The sequence below is a fragment of the Zonotrichia albicollis genome, chromosome 9 (genome assembly GCF_047830755.1).
Source record: "Zonotrichia albicollis isolate bZonAlb1 chromosome 9, bZonAlb1.hap1, whole genome shotgun sequence".
NCBI classification, from domain to species: domain Eukaryota; kingdom Metazoa; phylum Chordata; class Aves; order Passeriformes; family Passerellidae; genus Zonotrichia; species Zonotrichia albicollis.
The window spans coordinates 32,570,658-32,596,180 of NC_133827.1; the positions used below are offsets into that span (position 1 = coordinate 32,570,658).

At 62.0% G+C, this 25,523-nt stretch overlaps 2 protein-coding genes across 11 annotated transcripts; one reads left to right on the top strand and one right to left on the bottom strand.

Annotated features, from left to right (window-relative positions):
• Positions 1-259: 259 nt before the first annotated feature.
• LOC113459002 (uncharacterized) lies at positions 260-10,103 on the bottom strand. The gene is made up of 3 exons (XM_074546690.1): positions 9,988-10,103; positions 3,652-5,292; positions 260-3,465 (listed from the first exon to the last, which is right to left on the bottom strand). The coding sequence occupies exons 1-2, from the start codon at positions 10,101-10,103 to the stop codon at positions 4,152-4,154; spliced, it is 1,257 nt and encodes a 418-aa protein (XP_074402791.1). The 3' UTR covers positions 260-3,465; positions 3,652-4,151.
• On the top strand, positions 5,108-25,519 carry TNK2 (tyrosine kinase non receptor 2). 10 transcript variants are annotated; one of them, XM_074547241.1, is made up of 17 exons: positions 10,141-10,281; positions 10,656-10,947; positions 14,449-14,626; positions 14,771-14,841; positions 16,017-16,229; positions 16,320-16,472; positions 16,673-16,950; positions 17,026-17,152; positions 17,245-17,391; positions 17,742-17,836; positions 20,588-20,782; positions 22,208-22,299; positions 22,812-22,856; positions 23,069-24,384; positions 24,794-24,889; positions 24,979-25,106; positions 25,212-25,519. In XM_074547241.1, the coding sequence occupies exons 2-17, from the start codon at positions 10,771-10,773 to the stop codon at positions 25,216-25,218; spliced, it is 3,318 nt and encodes a 1,105-aa protein (XP_074403342.1). In that variant the 5' UTR covers positions 10,141-10,281; positions 10,656-10,770; the 3' UTR covers positions 25,219-25,519. The 10 variants fall into 10 exon arrangements, with proteins under 10 accessions (XP_074403349.1, XP_074403348.1, XP_074403346.1 ...); XM_074547248.1 differs by lacking the exons at positions 10,141-10,281; positions 10,656-10,947 and adding an exon at positions 5,108-5,241 and having other exon boundaries at positions 14,446-14,626; XM_074547247.1 differs by lacking the exons at positions 10,141-10,281; positions 10,656-10,947 and adding an exon at positions 5,108-5,241.
• Positions 25,520-25,523: the final 4 nt, after the last annotated feature.

Consider the following 25,523-nt stretch of genomic DNA (forward strand, 5'->3'; position numbering starts at 1 on the left):
TCCTTCCTGGCCCTTGTCCCAGCAGAGGGCCTTGCTGTGTAGATCTAGTTCCACCTATAGCAACACACACAAACTCCCTGTACCTCAGATTAGGCATTGGCATGATTTTTAAATGGCAGCTTCTTGCAGATTTCCAGTACCTTATATATCGTAAAACCTAACCAAACCCCCTGAAACCTAAGTGAAACCCACTCCCTAACATGGCATTACTTTCCTGGAGTAATGCCATGTTCTGGCAGCAAAACATTTTTGACCAAAGTTGAGCATAAAATTTAAATCTCACCTTGACAAATTCACAGGAGGCAGTTTTAAAGCAGTAGTAAGATTACCATGAAGTCTCTCACCAGGCTCCCACCTAACCTCAGTCCAAACTGGTCATGTACAGCTGCTCCAGTGTACTTAAAAACTAAGAACTCAGGTGTTTCCTGAACTGGTACCTTGAGTGGGGAGGTACCTCATCTATTCAGGCTTGTAATTGTTGGCCACCTAAACCTAGTGACAAAACAGGGAATGGATTCCTCTGAACATTTGTTAACAAGGGTCCCTTCTCTAGCAGGGAGCTGCAGTTCAAAAATTAAACAATGTAGTAGTAATTGCCCGCAAGTGCTGGATTATCAGCAAGCTCTGAAGTGCCTGCCTGCCTTTACTCAACAGCAAGGTCCCAGTGACATCTTGCAGGCTTGCTTCTGCCAAGGCAGGTATCAATACCCAGGGAAAATGACCCAAAGATTTTTCAATGTCCCCTTGATATCCTTGGCTGGCACCTCAGCAAGTCCTGCAGCAGAAATGTCTTTAGACTGGCACTTCAGACCTTGCTGCTTCAGGGGCCTTGTGTGAAATCGAGTCCCTTGCTGGCCAAACTCTGTTTGACTGATGTCATTTTGCAGGCTGGCTCTTGTTTGGCACTGAGATATTTATTTCTTTATTTATTTATCAGTGACAGTGTTCACTATAAATGGTGTGGTTTTTTTATAGAAGATAATTATCGGAAGCAGTGCCTTCCATAATTATGACAGTTATACTGTCGTTTTTGAATAAAGCAGCATCTGCTATTACAATCAAACATGATACTGGAACTTTGCATTTAAAATAATCAAAACAAGACCCTCAAAAAGTTTTGGAAAACTAGCAATTAAGCTTTCTGTGGCGAAAACACCCCTCTGGAAGAAACTTGAAGGTGCAAACCTGGTAGTGAGTATCCAGGTTGCGCTCCAAAGTAATCCTTGAAATGCTGATAATCTGGGTCGAAATTCCAATACCAGAAATTTGTCTTCCTTGCAGGGTCTGTGCCCCTCTGTGGGCTTCAGACTTCTCCCTGCTCCCCTTTCTGGATGCCATGTGCTCTCACAGGGAGCACAGCTTCCTTCCTAGCCCTAGTCCCAGCAGAGGGCCTTGCTGTGTAGCCCTAGTTCCACCTGTGGCAACACACAGAAACTCCCTGTACGTCAGATTAGGCATTGGCACGATTTTCAAAAGGCAGCTTCCTGCAAACTTCCAGTACCTTATGTATCATGAAACCTAACTGACATTATCGGGGGCAGTGTCTCCCATAATGTGTAAAGAACAAGGTAGTTTTTGCCTACCACAGTGTTATATCGGAGGCAGTGACCTCCATATGTTGCACTATGGGTGTACTTAATTATCGGGGACAGTGTTTCCCATAATTGTTCTATGCTTATCACGCAATGTCATCTGCGAAGCTTGATGGTTAGTATCTAACATGGATTAATTTCCTGCAGTCCTATTTTTTCACTCTCCTGTGGTGATGCAGATACAATCTTCAGTCTGTTATGTACATCCTTAGACACTTCCTCCTCCATAGGCTGAACCGTTTCAAATAGCTGTGCTGTCTTGAATTGGCTTCCTGCCTTCAGTCACAAGAGTGGTGCTTGAGTGTTTAGTGGAAACTAGTCAAGTTAGACTGTGTGCTCTGTGGTGTTGTAAATTTCCTTCAAATTAGTTACAAAGACCTGAGGAATTAAAGGTGAATGCAGGGCTTGGGGCTCATAGCTGTCTGGAGGGCTCTGGTCACTGCTCTGGATGGGTACATGTAGCACTTAGAGAGGCTGGCCTGCTGTGGCACTGGGAGGGTGCTGGTGTGTGGGCATGGGCTGCTCACTCTCCAGTTCTGGCTGGAAATTCCAGTCTTGCCCCCTTGGGTGTTGAATGGAGGGAGGAAAATCAGTGTCAGCTCTCTAATGGTGCCACTCTGCTATGTGACCTGAAGCTGAGCACTGCTGATGTGTGACACCTGCTAACACATCTGCTAAACTGCACTGCCTGTTCCCAGGGGCTGTTGGTTGTTCTTTGCAGTTTGATTTGGCATTTAAATCTAACCCACAGCTTAGTTTTAACCTAAACTCTGCAGTTCAATCTGGCATGTAAACCTAACCTGAGTGAGTGACCTGAGGCCCAGCAGTAGTCCTTGAGGGAAGGAACATGTTCAGCTGGAGCTCTACAAGGAAAGGGCAGGGACTGGCCCCCAGCCTAGTTACTGAGCTCAGTGCTCACCAGCTTGGAGGGCTGGATTTTCATCGGTCTCTAGAAACCTGATGCCCAGGCTTGTGCAACTTGTTGTTCTTCCTTAACTTCTCTTAACTCTCTAACTTCCTACGGCCGTGTCTGTGTTAATGTTTTCTCTGACATTCTAGTTTCTAGTGACGTTTTTCTGGATGGCATCTAAGAGCTGCTGTCTGGGAGTCCTCACTGTGGTGTTTGCCTGCATCTTGATTGCAAACTTAATCTTGTGCTTTATAGCCAGCAGAGAGAGACAAAAGACAAAGCTTGTCTCCTGGCTAGGCAGCACAGCTGTGACTACTGGGATGTTGGGATGCCTTGCTCACTGCTGGCATCTGACTGCTGTGGGGTGCTAAACTGTTTCTGGATTTACCTGCTGTTTGCTTGAATAAAGTGTTTTTGAAGTTTGAACACTCAGTTTCTCTTGTGGGGTTCTGGATTACCTGCTGTCTGCTTTAATAAAGATGTTGAAGCTTGAACACTCACCTTCTCTTGTGACTTCTTGCAAAGCCATGATGCTGTTGTGGCATTGTGGCCATGGGTGAGCTTGGGCAGCTGCAGGGAGGCTGTTGTCCTGTTCCATCAGGGCTGCTGTGCAGCAGCTCCAGTATCACTTGGTTGATGTGCAGTAGCAAATCTGAACTTCACAGTGCTGCTCAGTTGAGTCCTGCCTTGTCACAGACAACTGCAATGAGGTGCAGGAGCACAACTGTATGCAAACCCCCAGACCTTCCCCCTCCTTTTATGTCCTACCTCCTGCCTCTCCATCACAGCATAGACTCTGAAAAGCCTGTGCTGTGAATGATGGGAGGAGGATGAAATGTCAGGTTTCCCCTGGCCATGGCCTTGCTGTTGAGAAGGTGTCTGGAGGAGCCTGTGGGTGGCTGTGTCCTAGAAAGCCAGCACTTCCTTCTGCCTTGTTCCTGCCCCCTCATCCTCCTGGAGGTCCTGTGTGCCAAGGTAGATATGCAAGTGTGGATACTGCTTAGAGCCCAGGGTAGCTCTTGGAGGGCAGGAGCAGCCTCCTCAGCCCCAGAGGCCTGCTCAGGTGAGACTGCATGGGTTTGGGGCTCTGCATTTAAATAAGTTCAGTTTCTCTCTGCTGTCTTCCCCCATCCCTCATGCGAGTCTCACCTTCTGCTTTACAAGCACCGCATCTCTAGAAGTCCCACTATTTGGGTGAGCGGCAGCTTCTCCAGGATCCCAGCTCGCGCTTTATGGGCTGTCCCGGCGTAGCTCTGGTCCCTCCTCTTCCCCCGGGGATGATTTACTTGTTGGAAGGACGTCGTTTCCCGCAGCTCCTGCCTGCGCCTGGCAGAGCTCTCTCCCTGCGCTAACTCTGCAAAGTGTCCGGAGAGGCCGGGCCGGGGCTGCGGGAGCCCTGCAGCGGCCGGGCAGCGCCAGCCCCGCCGGGGCAGAGGGAACGGGGAGCAGCCCCTTCCAACTCACCTGGGACCAGGGATTTTGGCAGCGCAGGGCAGCCCGCGGCCCCGGTGCAGCGGATCGGTCCCGGGGCCTGGCGCTGCCCCGCGGTGAGTCTGCCTGTCCGCGCGTCCATCCCCGTGCCCATCCATTCATCTGTCCGTCTGTCTGTCCTCACCCCCGCCGTTACGTAAAGCGGCGGGGCGGCGCCTTTAAGAGCAGGGCCGGGGGCGGGTCGGGGGCCGTCCGGGCTCCCGGCGGCGGCGGCAGGAGGAGGCGGGGGGGCAGGAGGGGAGGAAGGGGTGGCGGAGCCGGAGCTCCAGGGGCGCGGCGCGGGGGGGCTTCCCCAGCGTGCGGGGCCGGGGTGGGGCCCGCACCGCGTGCACCATCCGGGGGCAGGGGGCGAGCGGGGCGCCGGGGGTGCCGGAGGGCGGCGGGTTGAGCCCGGCGGTGCCGGAGGGCGGCGGGGTGGCCCCAGGGGTGCAGGAGCAGGGCGGCTTCACTCGCGGCGTGCAGGAGGCGGGGCTGGGGGCGCTGCCCCGCGGCCAGGAGCTGGTGGCCGGCGGCGGGGAGCCGAGGGGCGGCGGGGGGCCGGGCCGGTGGCACTGGGTGCCGCTGGGCGAGCGGACGAGCCTGCAGGAGTGGGGCGAGCGGCCCGGGCCCGTCCCCGCCCTCGGCAGCCCCAAGCCGGGCGCGGAGCCGCGGCGGCCCCGGGAGCGGGGGGCGGCGCGGGCGCGGCGGCGGGCACGGGGCGCGGAGGAGGCGGCGGCGGGCGGCAGCCCCGGGGCGCGGCGGGCGCGGGGCGCGGTGCGGGGCGTGCAGGAGCACGGCCCCAAGGTCCGGCAGGAGCAGGGCCTGGCCCGGCGGGCGCAGCAGGAGCGCGGCGGGGGGCGACGGGACACGGCGAGCCCCCCGGCCCGCGCCCGCTGGTGGGTGCGGCGGGGCCGGCAGGAGGAGGGAGAGGCTCGGGGCGGAGTGCAGGAGGAGGGCGAGCTGTACCCGGGGGAGCAGGAGCACCCCGGCGGCAACCCCGGCACCCGGACCCCGGCACACCGCCTGAGCCGCAGGAGGTCCGCCCGGGTGTGAGGCCGCAGCCCGTGCCCGGTGCCCGCTGCCCCGGGGCTGATCCCAGCCGCGTCCCGGACGTCCCCGGCGTCGATCGTCGCACCCCGCCCCGGCAGGTGTGCGGGCTCGTCTCGCCTGGCATGCCGGCTGTCTGGAGTGCCGCCGTGCCCGTCCTCGCCCTCCGGTGACGCTGCAGACTCGGCGCAGGATGCGGTGGCAGTGGCAGTGAGCGCACAGGTAAGGAACGAGGCGCGACCCCGTGGTTGGGGTGCCGCGAGGGGCAGGGGTCTTCAGGGCTTGGCACTGTGCTGCTGCCCGGTTGACGGCTGAGTGTGCCGGTGTGTTGGCACCGTGCCCCGCAGCACTGCGAGCTGCGGTGCTCCCCTCGTGCCCAAGCACTGCGGGACTGCTCAGTCCCGGCCGGCAGCAGGCCCGACCTCCTGCTCCAGCTGCCAGGGCAGAGCAGGCAGCAGGGTCTGCTGTGAGTGGGTGCCTGGTGCCCTTGAACTCTCCTAAACCACAGCGGAAGCTGGGGGAAGGTTTTTTTTTTTTTTCCTGGAGAAAAGGCAGCTTTGCTCTTCCTTTTCCCTGGGCTCGTGGGAGCTGTGGCACTGAACAGAGGATCCTTGTCCTCCGGGGCCAGCCCCGCGCCTCGGGCTGTTGTACTGCGGCCGAAACCCCGGGCAGCAGTGAGGTGCCGGGAGCCTCTGACCTCTGGCCCAGCATACAGCATTGTGGCTGTGTCCAGCCGTGTTGTGGCAATTTTTCTCTGAACAGTTCAGGAGTGCTTGGTACTTTGGTCTTTGTTGTTTTGCTTTTGTAAATAAAAGTTTTAAGTTAAACTTGGTAAGGTGGTGCTGACAGTCCAGACAAGGATCCCACCATGCTGCGCAAATCCTGCTCAGCTTCTCACAGCATGATTAGACCCCTTGCCCACTCTGAGCAGCAGCTGGGAAGGAGGTTTGGAGTGGCCAGAGGAGCCCGGGCAGGGACAGTGTCTCTGGCAGCAGTGCTGGGGCTGGGCTGTCTGGGCAGGACAGGCTGGGGCAGAGCCTGGCGCTGGCACTTCCCCACACCCTCAGCTCCCTGGGGCCGCTGGGTGCAGCGGGTACACCGGGGCGGCCCGGTGCTGCTGGGCTCTGGCACCGGCTCAACATCTTGCAAAGGGTGTCCCTCTGCCAGGCACTGTGGGCTCTGGAGGTTGTGCATTCTCCCCTCTTACTCAGCCGTTCATTGAGCTGGCTCAGGGAAAAGCTTTCAACAAAATGTCTGGGCTATGGGCTTTGCAAAAGTCTCCTAAAAACAGGACCTGCCTCGTGAAGTGTCTTTGAGCAGGTCTGTGCTACCAGGCACCTCTTTAGGGAGAGCGCCCAGGACAGACCCTGGGTGCTGCACGCCCATGCTCAGCTGCAGCCCTGCTCCCACTGCCAGCCCTGAGCCCGCAGATGCCGCAGGGAGTGGGGGGTTGAAGCAGCTTCCGCATCCCCCGCCGGGCGCGCCGAGGCCTGGGGGTGCAGGGTGGGAGCTGTGCAACCTGTTACCAGCCCCTGGAGCTACCGGAGCCTCCTCAGCCTGGTATTTGTTAGAGCAGGGTGGAGTGTGGTGGGTATGGCTGGGGGGCTAGCAATGCCCTCCTCCTCCTCAGGCAGCTGCCAGCCTGCTGTCCCACTGTGACTCAGCCTCCCCGGGGCAAAGGGGGCTCCTCATAAGCAGAGGAGCAGCCCCTACAAGACCATGAACTACTGTGAGTTTGTAGCCGAGCCCTGTCCTAACCAACTGCAGGCTAGACTTTACACCATGCCTCAGTTTCCCCCTGAGAAGTCCCATCCTGCCCATGGAGCCGCCTGGGTTTTGAACTTCAGTTGTGTCCATGAGGGATGATAGCTGTCAGGGGCAAAGCATCCTAGGGGGCACTGCCCACTGGTATGGGTTTTGGGGGACAGGAGGAGGCTCTGCTTCATACACAGACCGTGCCAGGATAGGAAGATTTAGGAGAAAGTCTTGTTCCATCCCTTTGCTGAGCAGCCCTGCCGGAGGGCCACTGCTCCCACTGCAGCCTGGCTAATTAGGGTGCTGTCAGTTAGTGCTAATGACTGGCAAATACTGAATGCTCTGGCTAGGATGCTGTGCTGCTCTGGTGCTGGGGAACTGCAGGGACTGAGCCTTCATTCCCCTCTTCGAGCTCTAGGGGTCCCAGCTCGCCTGCTCTCAGCCCGAAGGGAAGATGCTGCAGTGTGGATGTGGCTTTGTGCCAGTCTGGCCTGAGACCTGACAAACTTGTTTTGTGCCAGCTGCAGCCTGGCCCAAGGACACATCCTGTGCTGGGGTGGAGATGGGGGTATGCTGGCAGCACCCCCGGGTGGAGGAGCAGGTTGCACCAGGGCTCAGGGTGCATCCTGGTGCCCCCCTTCCCTGGCAGGACTGGGGCAAAGCTCTCCTGGGGCGCAGGTCCGCAAAGGCTCTTCCTGCTGCCTTGGCAGAGCGGGGCATGACTCTTCTGGATGCAGAAACACTCCCCATACCTTAACTTCCAGGAAGTCTGGAGTGTCTGAGGTGAACTGATGGGGGTGCCAGGCAGGGATGCCCATTCTGAATTCTCCCACTTTGCCCCAGGGGTACCCTGTGACCGGTGTCACCTGAGCCCTGACGTTTTGCCGCCTCTCACACTGCCCAGTTCTCTGTGACACCGGCTGGCACTGCTAAGGGATCCCCCTGTGCTGTCCTGTGGCCCAGGTGAGATCAGTGGGGGGGGGCTGGCAGGCACCAACCAGCCTTGCATCAGGGCAGGGTGACAGTGTCCCTGCAGTGAGTGACACCAGGGCTCAGTGGTGCCAAGCCTGCTGCCTCTTCATCTCCCCAGCAATGAGGGTGCCAGGGACTCTTGCTTTGTTGTTTGTCCCCCAAAACACTGCACTGTGACCCTGCCTTGGTGGGAGAGCTGGGGCTGAGGTGACGATCATTTATGGGGTCAGCAATTGCTGCCCATGCCGGCGAGCTGGGAGGTGCAAGGGAAGCTAAGCCCGCCCCAGCTCGACCTGCAGAGCGGATTTAGCAGAGGAAAGAGGCTTAGGGAGGGGATTGGGGCTGTGCCGGGCTGGGGGGCCCCCCCACGTGCCTGTGTCTTTCCTTCCCACACATCCACTGCTGCAGGCAGGGGCTCAGAGCAAACAGGGGATGCTCCGTGCTGGGGGACAGGGTCAGGCCATGGGGCCAGGCTCTGGGAGCCCAGAGATGGCAGCGAGGAGGAACCTGGCACCTCGGCCTCCCCGACCCCCCCTGCCACAGGGGTCACCAGCCCTCCGTGCTGGCCCCCCGAGACCTCCTGCTTGCTCCATCCAGCCAACCAAGCAGCATCAGGTGCCTGCACCGAGGGAGGTAAAGCACCCGCTGATATGGGGGTACGTGGGGTGGCACGGTGCGGTGAGGGGCTGGGGGCGGTCCCCGGGGAGCTGGGTGGCAGCAGCATCCCTCAGGTGGGCAGGATGCCGGCGGCAGCCTAGCCTGTGGTGGGAGCGGGCTGTGTTTGTACGCGTGGAGATGTGTGTGTGTGTGTGTGCACACCTGCGCCGTGGCAGCCGGGCTGGGGAGTGTGTCACCACAATTTGGGGCCGCCCTCGGGGCCCTGCCAGGGCTGAACAAGCCAGCCCGGGGTGACGGTGCGGCTGCCCTGCTGCCGCCGCAGTCAGTGAGATCACTTCCAGGCGACACAGCTGCCAGGAAGGCGGCAGGAAGGTGGCAGGCGGGCTGTGACAGTGAGCGGGGTGATGTGATGGAGGTGAGTGGGGGAACCTGTTCCCCTCTGGGAGCTTGTTTTGGGGACCCACCACTTTCTGGGACCCTCAGTATGGGGTAGTGGGCGTAGGGGAGGCTGTGGTACTGGTCCCAGGGATGTGGGGCCAAGAGTGGTGTCCCATAGGGCTGAGGAACGCCAGTGTCCCCACAGAGGGGAGGGACACCTTGTGTTCAGTATTGCTGTCACACCCTGGAGGGTAGAAGACAGTGCTGCCTATCCAGTGGTTATCATTGTGGTGCGACCCCCCTGAGGGTGGGAATTACAGGGAGGTGAGTCAAGGCTGGCAGGGCACAATGCCATTTGTCCCCTTGTACGGTACCTAATCATTTTGGTGTCAGTTAAGCCTGGGCAAGCCAGGACGCCGACGAGTGGAGGGGGTGTGACCCAAATCCATGCCCAAGGCTGTGGGGACAGGGGCTGTCTCTGCTCATCCCGCACAGCATCGCGCTCCCGGAGCAGGCTGGTGAGGGTTTTGGGGTGGCACAGGGCGGCTGTCCCGGGAGGGAAGGTGGCATAGCACGTGCATCAGTCACCGTGCCGCGGCGTGCCAGCGCGGTGACGCCGGCGGGCCGTGCGCGGGGGCGGCTCGCTGCTCCCACGCCGCAGGCCCGGCCCGCCTCGGCTCGGCGGCTGAGCTCACCTCCGTGGTATGGCAGGAGGAGCCGCCAAGGGGCTGCTCCCGCCCGGCCCCTCAGCCAGGGCAGATCCCCCCGGGGTTGCGGGTGTTTGTTTCTCCGGAGCGGAGAGAGGGGAAGGGGGGTAGGACACGCTCTTGTCCCTGCCTTGGCACGGTGACAGCCTGGTGTCACTGCTTTGGCTGCGCCGGGTTGTCAGGGCTCTATGGGGGAACAATGATGGATCCTGGGGGTCAGATCCATGGGGCATCATTCCCTGTGGCATTGGCATGAGGGGCAGACTGGTCCCTGGGGCCTCTGCTGTGCCCCAAGGGACAGGCAGGTCACAAGGGACTTTGAGGGGGCTGCAGGCCCACACCCCCCCACCCCCCGATTTCAACTTGCTTGTGGCTCTGGTCCGGAGCTGTGGGGGGGGGACTGTGGCTGGGCAGCGCTGGGGTACAGGCCGGTCCCCATGTGCAGGTGTGGGGGTTCGCGTACAGGCTGGTCCCCATGTGCAGGTGTGGGGGTTCGGGTACAGGCCGGTCCCCATGTGCAGGTGTGGGGGTTCCCCACATCCAGGGTGGTTGTGCCAGCTGCGGCAGCGCCTGGCAGAGGTCCAGGAGACCCCCAGCCCCCTCCGAGGAGGTGGGGGGAGAGGATCGATCCTGGCGTGGCCTTCGGACCCCCATCCCAGCGGCACCCCCGGGGCCTGGCTGCCGTGCCAGCCCTGCCGTGCTTGCGCCAGCGCTGCTGGTCGCTGCGGAGCAGCCATCTTCCCGGTGCATCCCATCCCCCTCTGCCTGCGCAGGGAAGCGGGCGGGATGCTGGGGATACTGCCGGCGCCAGAGCCCCCCCGTCCCTCTGCAGGTGCTTCCCTACCCATCCTGCCTGCTCTAGAGCCCCGGCTGCTTGACGATGGTCCCCCCTCATCCTCCTCCGCCTGCCTGCCTGGTGCACCGTGCCGGGGTGCGGGGAGAAGGGGGCTGCGAGCGCGGCGCGGGCGGCGATGCCACCACCTCTGCACTCAGGAGCCGGAGCAGGGACAGAAGGTGGGCGGTTGGGCTGCTGCGCCGGGAGGAGCACAGTGGTGTCAGGCTGGGATTGGGCTGAGGGCAAGCGCTCCAGGGGCTGTCTCCCTTTTCCCTTTCCGTCTGCATCCCTCCATCCATCCTCCACCTCCCCAACCCCCACCATTGCTGTCGCGGTCACCTTCACCCTCTCGCTGTTTTCCGGAACTGCAGCAACTTTCTGCCATGTGATCCCAAACCCGGCTCCAGCCCTCGCCGCCCCCAAGCAGACGCGGGCGTCTCCGCAGAGCCCCCCACTCGCCGCTGCGCCGCAGCCGCCGCCTCAGCAATGGGCGAGAGATGCGACTACCAGCGCTTGAGCAGCGCCGAGGAGGAGGAGGAAGTGCACGGGCCCCTGCCCCACAGCTTCTCGGACAGCACCGGGCAGCGGGCCCTGCGGCTGGGCAGCAGGCGCCCCACGCCGCCCTCCCGGCAGGACACCGCCCCGGGCATGCCGTGCCGGCGGGTCAGTGGGGGGAATCGGTAGAGGGGAGCAGCGGGGGCACCTGGCTGAGCTTGATGGCCCCAGGATGGGCATTGGTTGGCAGCTGACAGGAGGTCTCTGCATGGCATCTCCCCTCTGCAATGTGCTGTACCCCCCGCAGCATCCGGGGCAGCATGACATCCCCCCCTTGCTCGGCTGTGCTGGCATCCTGACCCACGAGAGGGGGGCTGCCTGCTGCTTCTTGCTGGGGAAACTGAGGCATGGGGGAATGGTGTGAGGCTCAGCTAAGCCTGGCACAGCTCGTGGAGGGGGGAGCACGGTGCCCAGCACAGGATGCCATCCCCCAGCTGCAGCGCTGCAACCAGACGGTGGCCCTGCAGGCTGCCATCCCCGCAATGGAGCGTCCCTGGGGGATGTCAGGCGTTGCATGGATGTGGGGAACCTGTAGGTGCGGGGGCTTGAGGTGTAGGACAGGTGTTGTGGTGTCATTAGGGATAGATGTGATGCGGGAGGACTGACCCCCCACGTGCCAGCTCGCACGGGTGTGTGCGCTGCCAGGCGAGCACGGAGGCGACGAACGCGCCACATCGGGGGTGGGCACCGTGGGCGCGCAGGGGGCCGGCGGCGCCAGGTGCGCGGCGGGCGGAGGCGGGAGCGGGCCGGTGCCGGCGGCGGTGCCGCGGTGTTTGCGCACGTGCGGCCGGGCAGGGCGGCGGCCGGGGCTGCGCGGAGGGGACGTGCGTGGGGGGCGGCTGCGGTTGTGCAGGTGGCGGGAGGCACGCGGGGGGATTGCTCCTGTGTGGTCCTGCACCGTGCATGAGCCTGGGCGCACGTAGGGTGGGTGCATCCCTGGCGCTGCAGGGATGGGTGTGCGTGGCAGGGGCGTGCAGGGCACCGAGGGCCGAGCAGCACCTGTGCGGCGGGGCTAGGGGATTTGTGACTTCTCCAGCTCAGGGTGGGAGTTTGCTGGCGGGATGTCTTGCCCCGCTCAGAGTGGAGATTGCAGGATCACTCCCTGTGCGTGTGGGTCTATGGCAGAAGGGGAAGTTGAGGCACAGAACTTCCTCTGGCATGGTGGGCAAAGCTGGGTTCCCCTTTCCCTTTTGGGAACCTGTACTCCCGATGTGAGCACTGAACTGGGCAGCCTCACCTGGGATTTGGGGGTGCAGGAGGCAGTGCACTCGGTGCCAGTCCCGGTGGGTGCCATTTCTGCGTGATGAGGGTGATGCTCTGTCAAGGCAGGACACCCCCCACCCCCGGTGTCCCCCGAGCTGGGACGGGGGAAGCTGGCGCGTGGCAGAGGTTGGTGCCGAGGGCACTGTGCCCAGTTGTCCCCAGTCAATGGGCTTGTTGTGCCTGGTGCTTCTGCTGCTGGGTGCCAGCTGGTATCCCAGCAGCAGTGGAAGCCCCAGTGGAGACTCCTCCTGCGGATGCACTTAATTCCCTCTCAGTTGCCCCCGTGGAACAGCAATGGCCGCGGTTTGGGGGACCAGGCAGGCGAGGGGCTGTGGCAAGAGGTTGCTGTGGGTCCTTCCTCTCTCACGCTGCGGCTGCCGGCGTGGCCAGCTGTTCTCCCTCGGGAGCCCGGGGCGGACAGCGCTGCTGGGGTTGGGTGCCAGCCCCACCAGGGATGGGGAGCGAGCCCCGGGGTGCTGGTGGCGCCCCAAGGCAGAGCCCCGTGGGGGCTGGCAGCTGGGCAGAGGATATGTTTGCCGAGCCAGAAACTCCCCCCGCAGTGCCCATCGCCCTGGCATCATGCCTGTGGCCTCGGTTGGGGAGCAGAGAGCCGGATGTCTCTTCTGTCTCCCTCCCTCCTTGCTTCCTAGGGGGGAAACTGAGGCCTGGGAGCGTTTCCCAAGGCCGGGGCGAGTTTCCATGGCAATGGGAGCGGGGGTCCGGGCTCCCAGCTGCCGGCAACCGCCGAACAAGGGAGAAAGCGGGACATTGATGGGAGCCCAGCCCCTTGGGCGCGCGTCCCAGCCCGGCTGAAAATAACCCTCCTGGGCAGCGCTGCGGGCAGGCGGCCGGGACCGAACCCCGCTGCCAGCGAAGGGTCCCCAGGAAGCGGCTCCAGCCAGGGGAGTGACCCCAGCCCTGCCGCCGCCACCCCCCGCCCCGGCCCCGTTGCGTTGGGGAAGGGGAGGGCCGGCCGGCCAGAGGATCGGGAGCCGGATGGAAGGAGGGGCAGAGCCACAGCCCGCGTCCGGCCGACGGACAGCCCGAACCCCCTGCCCGCTCCTGGGGGGGTCTGTGGGGCGGTCGAGCCCAGGGGACATCTCTGTAGCGCACATGAAGGGGCCGCGGGTGCCCCGGCTGCAGTGAGCGGGCTCCGCCGTGGGACGCCGGCTCCGGGGAAGGGACATCAGCGGTGCCAGGGGCTGGAGCCAGGCAGGATGCGACGCTTCCAGGCTTTGCACCGATCCTTCCCCTTCCTCACCCGCTTCCGCCTTTACCGAGTAAGTGCCGACCCTCGCCCCGTGCGAACCCTGTGCCGGACACACCCGGCTGTGTCCCCGTCCCCCGCGGGCAGGGCAGCCGCAGCTCCCTTGGCCCCGTGTGGCCCTGCATGCCCCCATGCGCCCCCGTGCCCAGCTGCTCGCCGCGCCCGCCGTATTTTTAGCCCGGTGCCGAGGGTTGTAATTGCGCTGACGCGGCCGAGGGAGCCGAGCACAGCGGGTGAAGACGCCAGAGGCCATGTCGTCTCCCAGGGCACAGGAGAGGATGGAGGGGGCTGCCGTGCTGTGGAGCTGCGATGGCGAGTCCCAGCCTCCCTCCCGCTCTCAGAAGGAGGAGGCAGAGCCGTATCTCGTTGCAGAACCGTGGTGGTTAAAGTGGGGAAGAGCCAGGACAACAGGGAGGGATGGGGAGTTAGGAGGAGAGGATGGGGCTCCAGCCCTTCCTCTCTGTGTCCTGGCACAGCTTGGGGCTGATGCCAGCAGCACTGGGGTGTCCTGTACCTCAGCGCCGGAGCAACAGGACCCTCCAGAGGGCAGATGTTCCTGTCTGCCCCCTCCCTGTGTCTGCCCAGTGAGGTGCCACCACCCATAGCAGAGGAGACCCACTGTGAATCTGTACGACAGCTCAGCCAAGTGTGCCGGCATGCCAGGGGGCCATGGTGGCTGTCCCTGCTGGGGACAGCTGTCACTGCCCTGCTCAGCCCTTCCAACTGAGCAGAGGGAATTGGGCAGGCACATCTGTCCTGAGATTCTGCCTCCTCCTGTGTCCTTGGCACTCCTGACCAGGGGATAGCCTGTGCTGGAATGGAGGGGTGGGCTGGTATTTCTATGGGCAGGACAGGGCAGACTGGGGTGTCCTTCCTATCTCTGGGGGTCCTGCTGATTGAGGTGCCTGTGTTGGCCTCCCCCAGAGAGCTGGTGACAGGCTCAGGAGATGACTCCACTCATATCCCTCACAGCAGCACCCCAGCCTTGGTCCTGAGCTCCTCTGGGTGACTCCCCAGTGGGGATAGGGCAGAGGGGAGCAGAGCAGGGCTGCCCTTAACCCAATGTTGTGTCCCAGCAGAGGCTGAGCTGTAGCATGCAGGCGGAGGAGGGCACAGACTGGCTGCTGGAGCTGCTCACCGAGCTGCAGCTGCAGCAGTACTTCCTGCGCATCCGAGACGAGCTCAACGTCACACGCCTCTCCCACTTCGAGTACGTCAAAAATGAGGATCTGGAGAAGATTGGCATGGGACGCCCCGGTGTGTACATCACCGCCAAACCTCTCCCCCTACCCTTGGCTGCATGTGCAGCATCTTCTGGGAAGCCCACAGGAGCATGTGGGGCTGGAGGGGACCCCTACCACGACTAGCCTGTGACAGTCACTGTGTCCCTGTGTCCTGCAGGCCAGCGGCGGCTGTGGGAGGCAGTGAAGCGGAGGAAAGCCATGTGCAAGCGGAAATCCTGGATGAGCAAGGTAGGGATGGGAGAGGGACAGGTGTGGCAGAGAAACTAAGGCAGACAGGAAGATCTGGATCCCTCCCTGTACCCATTCAGGGTGCCTGGCTCCCCCACATCCCTGGAGGCTGACAGGGAAATGGGCAGAAGCTGCTGCCATCCATGCACTGCCTGTGACCCTGCCAGTGTGCCTCTCAATCCCCCTCAGGCTCCTGGGTCACTTTCCATCAAAGGATAGCCCTGCTACCCCAGCACTTGGAAAATTCATTCCTCTTGTGTTATTTGCCTCTTTGTCAGGAAACTTGTTTGCAGCAAGCAAGCCAGAGAGCCTTGCTCCAGAGAGCTCTGTGGGCAGCAGTGGTGCCCAGGACAGTGAGGGGGCAAAGCCTTGTACCTGCAGGCTGGGCCACACTGTGACAGGGGACCTTGGGATGCTCACATATGCCCTGATACCATCCCATCCAAAGCTGGTACTGCTGGCACCCTATGGCACCTGGCACCCAGAAGCAGAGTTTGGCAGAGCCCAGTTTGCCAGCTGGGCACTGGGCCATGGCCTCTCCCCTGCGTGATTTGTCTGTGCTGGGACATGATGAGGATGGGCTTTTAATAGAAGGCTACTTCTATTAAAGAACAAATTGCAGAAATGCCACCTCCCACCCCAGACACATGCTGGGCCCAGCCCCCGCACACCCTGCCTCAAGTCTGGGGTGGACCCTGTTCATGGGGCACATCATCCATCCCAGCTGAGGGAGATGGAAGGAGGGCCCACCCCTTCTGAGTGGTGGTAGCCAGCACGCATTGCAAAGCCCACATCGCTGCAGGGATGTGTCACCAGGCTCAGCCCAAGCTGGAGGTTTCCCTTGGCTTTGTGCCCAGGCACATTGTGTGGCCTCAGCCTGGCCAAGGAGTGCCCAGGGCTCTCTGGCTACCGGCCTGGTTTGCTGTGGCTGCTGGGGAACTGCTGCAAGAGAAACAAGCTCTTCCCTCCATGGGAATCACAGCTCAGTGGCAGCAGGAGGAACAGAGCCCTCTCCCACAACCAGCCTTCTCTGGGTTATGGGTCCAGTTGTGGGTCATCACTAGGTTCCAGTGTGTACAGCTGAGGCAAGGAGTTGTGCCAGAACTTCTCACTTACAGACCCAAGGGCTTGGGATGTTTTCATGCCCACGTTTCACCCTCCTCCATGTCCCACAGGTGTTCAGTGGGAAGCGCCCGGAGTCGGAGCTGCCGCCCCAGCCCCAGAGCACCTTCCGCAAGCCTCCCACACCACCACCCCCCGAAGCTGGGGGCCAGCACTCCCTCACCTGCCTCGTGCGGGAGCGGGACCTCTCAATCTTTGAGAAGCTGGGTGATGGCTCCTTTGGGGTCGTACGTCGTGGCGAGTGGTGCACACCTGCTGGCAAGACGGTGAGGGGCTGCTCTGGGGGGTGGGGAGCCAGGCAGTGGGACCACGCACAGGGGAAGATACTTTGGAACTCATCCCTGCTTTGGCCATAGCTGAATGTGGCAGTGAAGTGCCTCAAGACAGATGTGCTGAGCCAGCCGGAGGCACTGGACGACTTCATCCGGGAGGTGAATGCCATGCACTCCCTGGACCACAGGAACCTCATCCGCCTCTATGGCGTGGTGCTCTCCCACCCCATGAAGATGGTGAGTGGGGGGTGATGGGGCCCACCCCAATGACACCCTTATGGGGAGGAGGTCCCACATCATGGCATGAGCCAAGCCAGGCTGGGTCTGTACCCCAAGCCCTCTGCTGGCATTCCCAGTGGGGCATAAGAAGGCTGGAAACCAGCCCAGCCAGGGTGGCCTTGGACTTACCTGCTTGCTGTCCTCATGCCATGGCCCAGGTGACAGAGCTGGCCCCACTGGGCTCCCTGCTGGACCGGCTGCGGAAGAACCAGGGCCATTTCCTCATCTCCACCCTGTGCCAGTATGCCATCCAGGTGGCCAAGGGCATGGCCTACCTGGAGTCCAAGCGCTTCATCCACCGTGACCTGGCTGCCCGCAACATCCTGCTGGCCTCCAATGAGCTCGTCAAGATCGGGGACTTTGGTCTGATGCGGGCACTGCCCAAAAATGACGATCACTACGTGATGCAGGAGCACCGCAAGGTCCCCTTTGCCTGGTGAGCCTTGGGGAGGGGGAGACCTGGAGGGGCAGCACACATGGCCTTCTGATGCTCATGTCCTTCCCCCTGTAGGTGTGCTCCCGAGAGCCTGAAGACACGCACCTTCTCCCACGCCAGTGACACCTGGATGTTCGGAGTGACCCTCTGGGAGATGTTCACCTATGGCCAGGAGCCTTGGATTGGCCTCAATGGCAGCCAGGTAGGTGTACAGCAGGGACCTGCCCCCTCACCTCACCCTGCTGGTGGCTGAGGGGGATCTGGGACACCCTGACAGCACACCCCGTCCCACAGATCCTGCACAAGATAGACAAGGAGGGTGAGCGGCTGCCACGGCCTGAGGACTGTCCCCAGGACATCTACAACGTCATGTTGCAGTGCTGGGCACACAAACCCGAGGACCGACCCACCTTTGTGGCCTTGAGAGACTTCTTGGTGGAGGTGGGTGAGCAGGGAGGGGGACTGGAGCCCCAACACCCTGTGCTGCCAGCTCTGTTCAAGCATGGATAGAGCTAAGAGTATTGCCAAGGTGGGAGGTGACATGGGGAGCTCAGGCCAGGCAGCCCTGCAGGCTGGGAGGTGGAGGGTGGTGACATGGTCACAGCAGGAAGCACCTGGTTTCTGCCTTGCCATCACACACCCCAGGGATGTGACACCTGAGGAGGGGCTAGTGGTGATGCTGTCTCTGGTCTATTTTTGGGGCCTCTCTGCCCTCCTTGGAGCTGGGCCTGGCCTCAGAAGAGGCTGGACATGAGGGGCTGCATCCCCTGTTCTCACCACTTCTCCCCCAGGCTCAGCCCACCGACATGAGAGCGCTGCAGGACTTTGAGGAACCAGACAAGCTGCACATCCAGATGAACGACATCATCACGGTCATTGAGGGCAGGTACTGCATGGGAGGGTGGCAGCTGTTGGAGAGGGGGATGCACTGCCTGCCAGCCTGCATCGGGATAGGGAATGGGGACACTGTGAGCACTGGCAGAGCTGTGGGAAGCAGGGAGGGGAAGGGATGGGCTCTGTCCCTAGCACCCCTGGCCGTGTACCCCACGGGTGGGCAGAGCTGGTATGTTTGTGGTTCCCCAGGCAGCACAGCATGGTAGGGCCACCCCGGTGGGGGGGGCACAGCCCTGCCCACAGTCCTGCCCACACCACCCCTGCTGACTCAGCCCACGGTGCCCGTGGGTTTGCCCAGGGAAACTGCACACCCTAGGGCCCCTCCCTGCTGATAGTGGGGACCGTGCTGCCAGCACCCGGACACTGCTGCTGTCATCGGGCTGGGAGAGGCACCGTGGGGCTTGGTAGATGCTGGTAGAACCCGCTGTGGGCTCCTTGGTCCCTGCTGACCATGGCAGGGCACAGCCACCCCTCCACCGCCCCAGGAACCTGGGACTGGAGCAGGGGACCCTTTTGTCCCTGCATCCCCATGCCAGGATGTGCCTGTCACCTTCCAGCTGGGCGAGAGTGGGGACCTCCCAGAGGAGTTCTGTGCGCCCGCACTAGAGGCGGCCTCCCAACCCCGAGGGGAGGAGGAGGAGGGCTCTGTCCCCGTCCCTCCCTGTCCCCCGCCCCGGGCCGGCTCCCCGCGCTTTAGTCACAACCCGGAGTGAATCAGGCCTGGTTTGTGTGTCTGCAGGGACCGGCTGCTCCCGGTCCGCCGCCGCGGGGATGACTCCTGCCCAGGGTCTGGCGGTTTAATTGAAGGGAGGGAAGGGGAGGGGAAGCAGCGTCGGCGGAGGGAGGGAAGGAGCGGCGGAGGGCGGTGCGGCCGTGCCAGAGCGCCTACATCGTCCCTGCCGCCGCATCGCGGCCGGGCTGCGGCTCCGCGCCCCCCGCCCCGCCGCCAGCCCCAGGTGAGCCGCGCAGGGAAGGGTAGAGCGGGAAGAGGGGCCGGAGGTTCCCCGTCGGGCGGGAATTGCCGGGAGTGGCGTACAGCCGGGGCGCAGCTTCCCTTGCCTCAGTTTCCCCGAGGGACGCCGGTCCTTGGTGACCCCCGTGGGTAGGTTTTGGGGGTGCGGACTCAGGGCACAGGCGGTGGGTTCAGCAGCCGAGGGCTTGCAGAAGCCCCAGCGACTGCCGGTACTCCCGGAGGGGAGCCCCCTCTCCGTGCCTCAGTTTCCCCGGCAGCAGGCACCCCCACCGCGCTGCTTATGGGGATGCTCGGGCAGAGGTGGCGGGGGGAAAGGGGGCGGCCTCCTGCCGGGGGCTGCATCCGGCCCTGCCGAAGCCGCCCGGGGCACCGTAAACACCCCCCACCCCTTTTCAAGCCCCTGCCTGTCGTTCGGCGGGCGCCGGCTGTGCGTACGTGTGTGTGGGCAGGGGCAGGGACCTCCCTGAAAGCCCCCCGGGGACCCAGCCGCTCGTGGGAGGGGGCTGTCGCGGGGAGAGGAGCCAGGGCAGCACCGGAGCGGGTTTGTGCCGGGGGTCCGAGCTCGGGGTCGGTGGGAGCGGGGCGAGCGGAGGGATGGCCCGGCTGCAGCATCCTTTGGTCGGGATGTGGCAGCGAGGGGCGCAGGGACGGCGGGTGGAGGGGAGCTCCCAGGGAGGGGAGCTGTACCCCCGGTTCCCCCAGCCTGCCGCGGTGAGGGAGGATGCCCGGTACCGGCTGGGCTCTGCCGGAGCTCTGCTGAGGGGTCCCCACGCTGAGTAAGGCGGCTGGCTGGCGGCAGCGGGAAGGTAAACAGGAAAAGGGCTGAGCTGGTGGCCGAGGGTGACTCACAGGTGACTCCAGGAAACTGTCAGGCCCGTGCCAGCCTCACCAGGCTGGCACCCACACTGCCACTGCCCCCTGCCCACAGCACACACCCTGCCCATGGGCATGGAGGGCCCTGACAGGCAGGGGAGTAGCTTAGGGTCGGAGCACCCCCACATTTTATTTGGCATGGTGCTGGGTGGGGTACACCACTTGGGATGCCTTTCCCTGCCCCATCCCTGTTCCCCCCACCAGTCCCTCTGGGTTAGATGACCACCTCATTCTCCCCAGAAGTGGCTGTGTCCTGGACAACTTCTTGGGGACACACTGGGGACCAGTACCCCAGGGTGGCTTGGGCCACTCAGATGGCTTCAGCAAGACTGACAGCCTAAGCCTGCCTTTTGCCCATCTCCCCCTGCCTGCATGAGCCTGCACAAGGCTCATTGATAAAGTAGGAATGGAGAGCTGTGGGCTCTCCTCTCCATATGGGGGGAAGGAAGACCCCATAGCCCCTTATATGGGACCCCACAGTCCCCCATATGGGCCCCCCATCGGATGCCAAGCGTGTTCCATGTGCTATCCTTTAGTATGTGGGGCACAGAGGGATTGGTGACAAAGAGCTTGGTGCAGGCATCGCCCCAAGGCTCCTGTGTACCTTTAGGCAGCAAGGAGGAGGAAGGGGCATATCTTTTGGGACGCAAGCACGGAGCTTTGTTCCCCACTACTTGCATTCCCTGCACCTGGTGGTGCAGGGTCCACGTGGGATGGGAGCCAAAGCGTAGTGCCGTGTAGGGTTGGGATCCTGGGCACCCAGAGTCCCTTCCCCCTTGTGTCTCCTCATGCCTTCATGCACTTGGACAAGTCATCTTCCCTCCTCCCCATCACTGGGGCAGGCGCGTGTCAACCTCCCATCCCCTCATCAGTAACGAGGTCCTTTTTATTCCTTAGGGCCGAGAATTACTGGTGGCGGGGTCAGAATAAACGGACCCTAAAAGTGGGCCAATTTCCCCGAAACACGGTGACCTCGGTGGCAGGGCTGTCAGCCCACGACATCAGCCAGCCACTTAAAAACAGCTTCATCCACACAGGCCATGGAGACACCAACCCGCAGCACTGCTGGGGGTTTCCCGATAAAATTGATGAGTAAGAAACTTTTTGTCTTCTCTGCATCCTCTGCCTGCTCCCTCCCTTCCCCGCTGCCCACTGGGCTTGGGAGCAAGACGCGGCTTGGCTACTGCCCCCCTTTTGCCCGTGAAGCATCTCTTTCTGCCCCTGCTGTGTTGGGAATGGTGCCTCTGGGTAGGGTCCTTGCAGCTGGACTAACTTCCTTGCCTCTTCCTACTAATGGGTTTAGGGGACGTGGGGGGCTGCTGTGCTTGTGGCTGTCCTAGGGGGGAAGACTTTTGTGACTGTCCTGGGGCAGGGAGACATCAGTAAGCACCACCCCAGAGGTGGCCACATTATCCCAAAACACTTTTGGGGTGTCCCAGGGCTGCTAAATGTGCGTGGCTTGCAGCCTGTCCCCACGCTTCTAACAGCATGATTCTTTTTGAAAAGCAAAACATGAAAAAAATCCACTGAAATGATTTTTTTCTCCCCCCTGCTCTATCAGAAGACACCTGGCTGGACTGTGATGTGGGGAAGGGGGGGCTGAGTGCTTGTGCTCCGGTGTCCCACGTGCTCTCTGCCAGGTGGAACTGGTTGTGCGACAGTGAGCAGGAGCACCTTGGCAAGGAGCATGTGGGGGTCTCTCCCAGCACTGGGCTGGAGGGATGTGGGAGGTCACTGTGGTGGGGGACAGGATAGGATTTCAAAAACTGGAGAGCTCCTGGTGTGTAGGGCCAGCTCCTCTGCTAGGCTCAGTCCATCCCCTGGGATATCCCGACTGCTGCTTGTTATTCCAGGCCTGGGACAGCTCTGCCGGTTCCCTCAGTCCCAGCCTGACCCTCGGCAGCACCCCGTGTCACGGGCTGTCCTGGCGGCCCCGGGAGGGCTGAGCCGCGGCGCCGTGCGCGCGGATCGGGCTCGTGCCCCGGCAGGCCTCCCCGCGCCCCACTGCGTGGGCACGGGCGCTAGGTACGTGCTGCCCGGGCTGCGAGAGAGAACGCACCGAGCTCGGCACACGCCCAAGCCTTGGGGCTGCGCCGGCTCCCGCCGGCTCCCTGGCTTGCGACGGCTCGCCCGGGCCTCCCAGCACCCACCGGCACACGGGACCGGGGCATCCTGCCTGGGGCACAGCATCGCCCCGGGGCTGCAGGGGTGTCCTGGGCACCGCACACTGCACAGGTACCCTGCACGCAGTGCCCTGCTTGCAGCCCCCTGGGCACAGCGCAGGCAGCCACGGATGCACGTGGAGCCGGAGATGGGTGGGGTGGCACTGGGATGGTACCAGGCTCTGTGCTGTAGCACTGGAAGCCTCTGGGGTGTGTTGCCCCAGCACTCACAGGTACTCGCCAGGTGTGGTTGTGTGGCAGAGGAGCTGTGGGGTGTCCCAAGGCACAAACCTGGTCAGCAAGGGGTCCCACATGGCCCCTGCTGACTCCCAGGCACTCTCCTCTGTCCCCACAGGCTGTACCTGGGAAATCCCTTGGACCCTCCTGATATTTTAGGTGTGGACCAAACTGCTGCCAGACCTACACAGCTTCCAGGGAGAGCTAAAAGTGAGTACTTTTCTCCTTCCTCCTGCCCATCAGCTGCGCAAAGCCTCCATCCCTGTACCCTGCTGCCAGGGTGATGGGCTGGACCCTCTCCTTTCTGTCTCTCTGCTGGCACTTGCTTTTTGCAGAGCAGGGGGAGCTTGGGTGATGGGCTGTGTTGTCACCTGGCCATACACCACTGCCAGCAGCATGGGCAGCTGGTGGCTCTGCCTGGCTGGACTCTGCCCTGCTGCCCTTTGTTCGAGTCCCTTGTCCCCTCCTGGCCTCCCACAGCTGGGCTCCCCAGCACGAGGGATCTCAGCAGAGCTGCCACGGGGAGGGAACACAGATGCTGTGCGTATGCCCCAATCCTAAACCTACAGCTTTTCCTTGGGGGGGCTTCCCACCAGCATCCTCCCCATGCCCCACCAGTGAAGGGGGACACAACAAAGCATGCACCCCATTAACAAGCACCCTGGCTGCCGCTTCTGTGTTCACCCTACACTTCCCCTTCTCTTGGGTTCTGTCTTCTGCAGGGCAGCCTCCTCCGCGCCCACCTCAGCCTACCGTCCTGCTCACCAGTAAGTTGGGCTTCTTTGAGTGCTGCTTTCCCTTCTTAATGCCCCCTTTCTTTTCTCTCTTACCTGGGTGGTCTGGGGCAGGTGCCCTAATATGGCTTGAGAGCAAAGAGGGTGGTTTGGGGTGGTTTGGGGGCTTGGAGATGTGGATGCCCCTTCTCACACCCTAGGGATGGGTTCTGGGACCCTCACCATCTCTCTTTGCCCCCTTCTAGAGCCTTGCTACGACCCAGTTAGTGAGGAGGAGGAGGGTCTGCCAGGGGGTCTCCGGAAGCTCTGCCTGAAGAAGCCTGGCACAGGGAAGGGTCTGCGACCAGCCAAGCCATCAGCACGAGTCCCGGGCACCAAGGTGGGCGAGCGGCAACCCAGACGGCTGGCAAGCGAGGGGACAGCAAGCAGCGAGGTGACTCTCATTGACTTTGGGGAGGAAGTTCCCCAGGGTAGCCCCTCTCCAGTGGGAGAGCTGACAGCCCTGTCATTAGCCGAGCTGGCCATGGAAGCCTTCTCTTTGCTGGACAAGACCCCACCACAGAGCCCCACGCGGGCTCTGCCTCGGCCTCTGCACCCCACACCGGTGGTGGACTGGGATGCCCGGCCCTTGCCCCCACCACCTGCCTATGATGATGTGGCACAGGATGAGGACGATATTGAGGTCTGTTCCATCACCAGCCCCCCAAGCCGGCGGGGAAAGACCAACTATGGCTTTGTGGATGAGGGTGAGCGGGGACCGGCACTGGAGGACAACCTCTTCCTGCCCCCCAAGGAGACCAAGCAGCCCAGCATGACACAGACCACCGAGCTCTTCGAGGAGCTGCAGCAGGAGTGCATGAAGAGGCTCAACGTCCCTCTGGGACCGGCTGCACCAGCTGATGACAAGCCCCAGATCCCTCCCCGCGTCCCAATCCCGCCCCGGCCCCTTCGCCGCAATGAGCCTGGGCGCTGGTCAGGGGACCTCTCCCCAGCTTCGGGGGGCGAGGAGGACCGGCCGCCCCAGATCCCCCCGCGGGACCCGCTGTCCCGGCCCACCTCTCGGACACCCAGCCCCATGGCTCTGCAGGTGGGCTCCCCCCAGCAGCGTGCTGCCCTCTGCTCCTGCCTCTCCACCTCACCAGGGAAGCCCATGCCCACCACACAGAGCTTCGCCCTCGACCCTAAGTACGCCACCCCCAAGGTCATCCAGGCGCAGGGCAAGGACTGCTCCAAGGGGCCCTGCATCCTGCCCATCGTGAAGGATGGGCAGAAGGTGAGCAGCACTCACTACTACCTGCTGCCTGAGCGCCCGGCCTACCTGGACAAGTATGAGAAGTTTTTCAAGGAGGCTAAAAGCCCTGAGGAGGTGGCAGCGTCCCGCCAGGTCACCACAGCCACTGTCCGTCCCATGGTGCAGCAGCCACTGTCAGACTGCAAGGGCAACTTTTCCTCCAACAACAGCAACCCTGGGCCCAAGTGCCTGGTGAAAGCCTCCTGCAGCCTCCAGAAGATTGTGTACGATGGGCCGGATGTTTGCCGTCCTGCTGACAAGATCCGGTTGGTAAGTGTCATCCCCCAGCATCCATGAGAAGTGAGCTTACATGGGCAAGAGCTTTGCCCACCCTGTGCCTCAGATTCAACCCCAGGGGATTGGCTACAAGAAAGCTCCAGATGTTCAGGGGGACATAAATGTCACTGCAATGCCAAAATGGGAATTGAAGGCCCTGGGGAGGAGGAAGGTGGCTGCTGCTGTGGTCCCCTTGGTCTCTCTAGGCTGGGGATATTGTGGCCCACCCAGACCCAGGAGAGATTTAAGGTCCCAGAGATGAGCCTGATCCCAGCTCCAGGCTGATAGTACTCCCTGAAGACAGAACCAGGGATGGGGGCAGCCCCAGTGGTCTCCTGTTTCAGTCACAGGCTTCTTGCTGCCCAGGGGTGGCAGCAGACAGTGACCACAAGCTCCCCCCCAGGTGCAGGACATGGTGCATGGTGTGACCACCGAGGAATGCCAGGCAGCCCTTCAGAGCCATGGCTGGAACGTCCAACGGGCTATCCAGTACCTGAAGGTACAGCACACCCCTGTTCCCTTGTCCCAGCTCCATCAAGAGTGGTGGCACCCCTGTCACCCCTCTGGCCATGCCCTGTCCCCTTGCAGGTGGAGCAGCTCTTCTGCCTGGGGCTGAAGTCCCGTGGTGAGTGCCAGCAGGTGCTGGAGAAGTTCAACTGGAACCTGGCACAGGCCAGCTCCCACCTCCTCGGTCCCTACAGCGCCACCCGCCAGAAGTAGGGACATCCATGTTTTTGGGGGGCAGTTCTCTGTGCCACACTGCTCTGGGCAGACTGGCACTGTCACCCCCCCTGAGTTCATGTTCTGTCTTCTCCTTACAGGTGGTGACAGCGGGGACAGGGCGAGCTGTGTTGGATCCAGAGCAGGCATCTCGCCATGGGGCCAGTCCCACCGCCTCCACCCATACAACCTGCTGCAGGACTCTGGACTGAGCCCCCACTTGAGGGTGGAGACACCCCAAAATGGACCCTGCCTAGTGCCACAACCTTTCCAGGATGTTTGTGCCCTGGCCTTGGCAATGGGCTCCATCCTCTGGCCCCTTGTTGAATTGTTTTTGTAAAGAGAAATGTAATTTTAATATATATATTATGTATATATATAAAAATATTCTATGGAGAGGCTGAGGGTACCTG

Coding starts and splice junctions, on each gene's coding strand:
- LOC113459002 (XM_074546690.1), bottom strand. CDS start 10,103: ATGGGGGTCCGAAGGCCACGCCAGGATCGATCCTCTCCCCCCACCTCC. Junction 5,293..9,987: donor CTGGCACAACCACCCTGGAT/GTGGGGAACCCC, acceptor CAAGCCCTGAAG/ACCCCTGCCCCTCGCGGCAC.
- TNK2 (XM_074547249.1), top strand. CDS start 10,330: ATGGTCCCCCCTCATCCTCCTCCGCCTGCCTGCCTGGTGCACCGTGCC. Junction 14,842..16,016: donor GGAAATCCTGGATGAGCAAG/GTAGGGATGGGA, acceptor CATGTCCCACAG/GTGTTCAGTGGGAAGCGCCC. Junction 22,300..22,811: donor GCTTCCAGGGAGAGCTAAAA/GTGAGTACTTTT, acceptor TGTCTTCTGCAG/GGCAGCCTCCTCCGCGCCCA.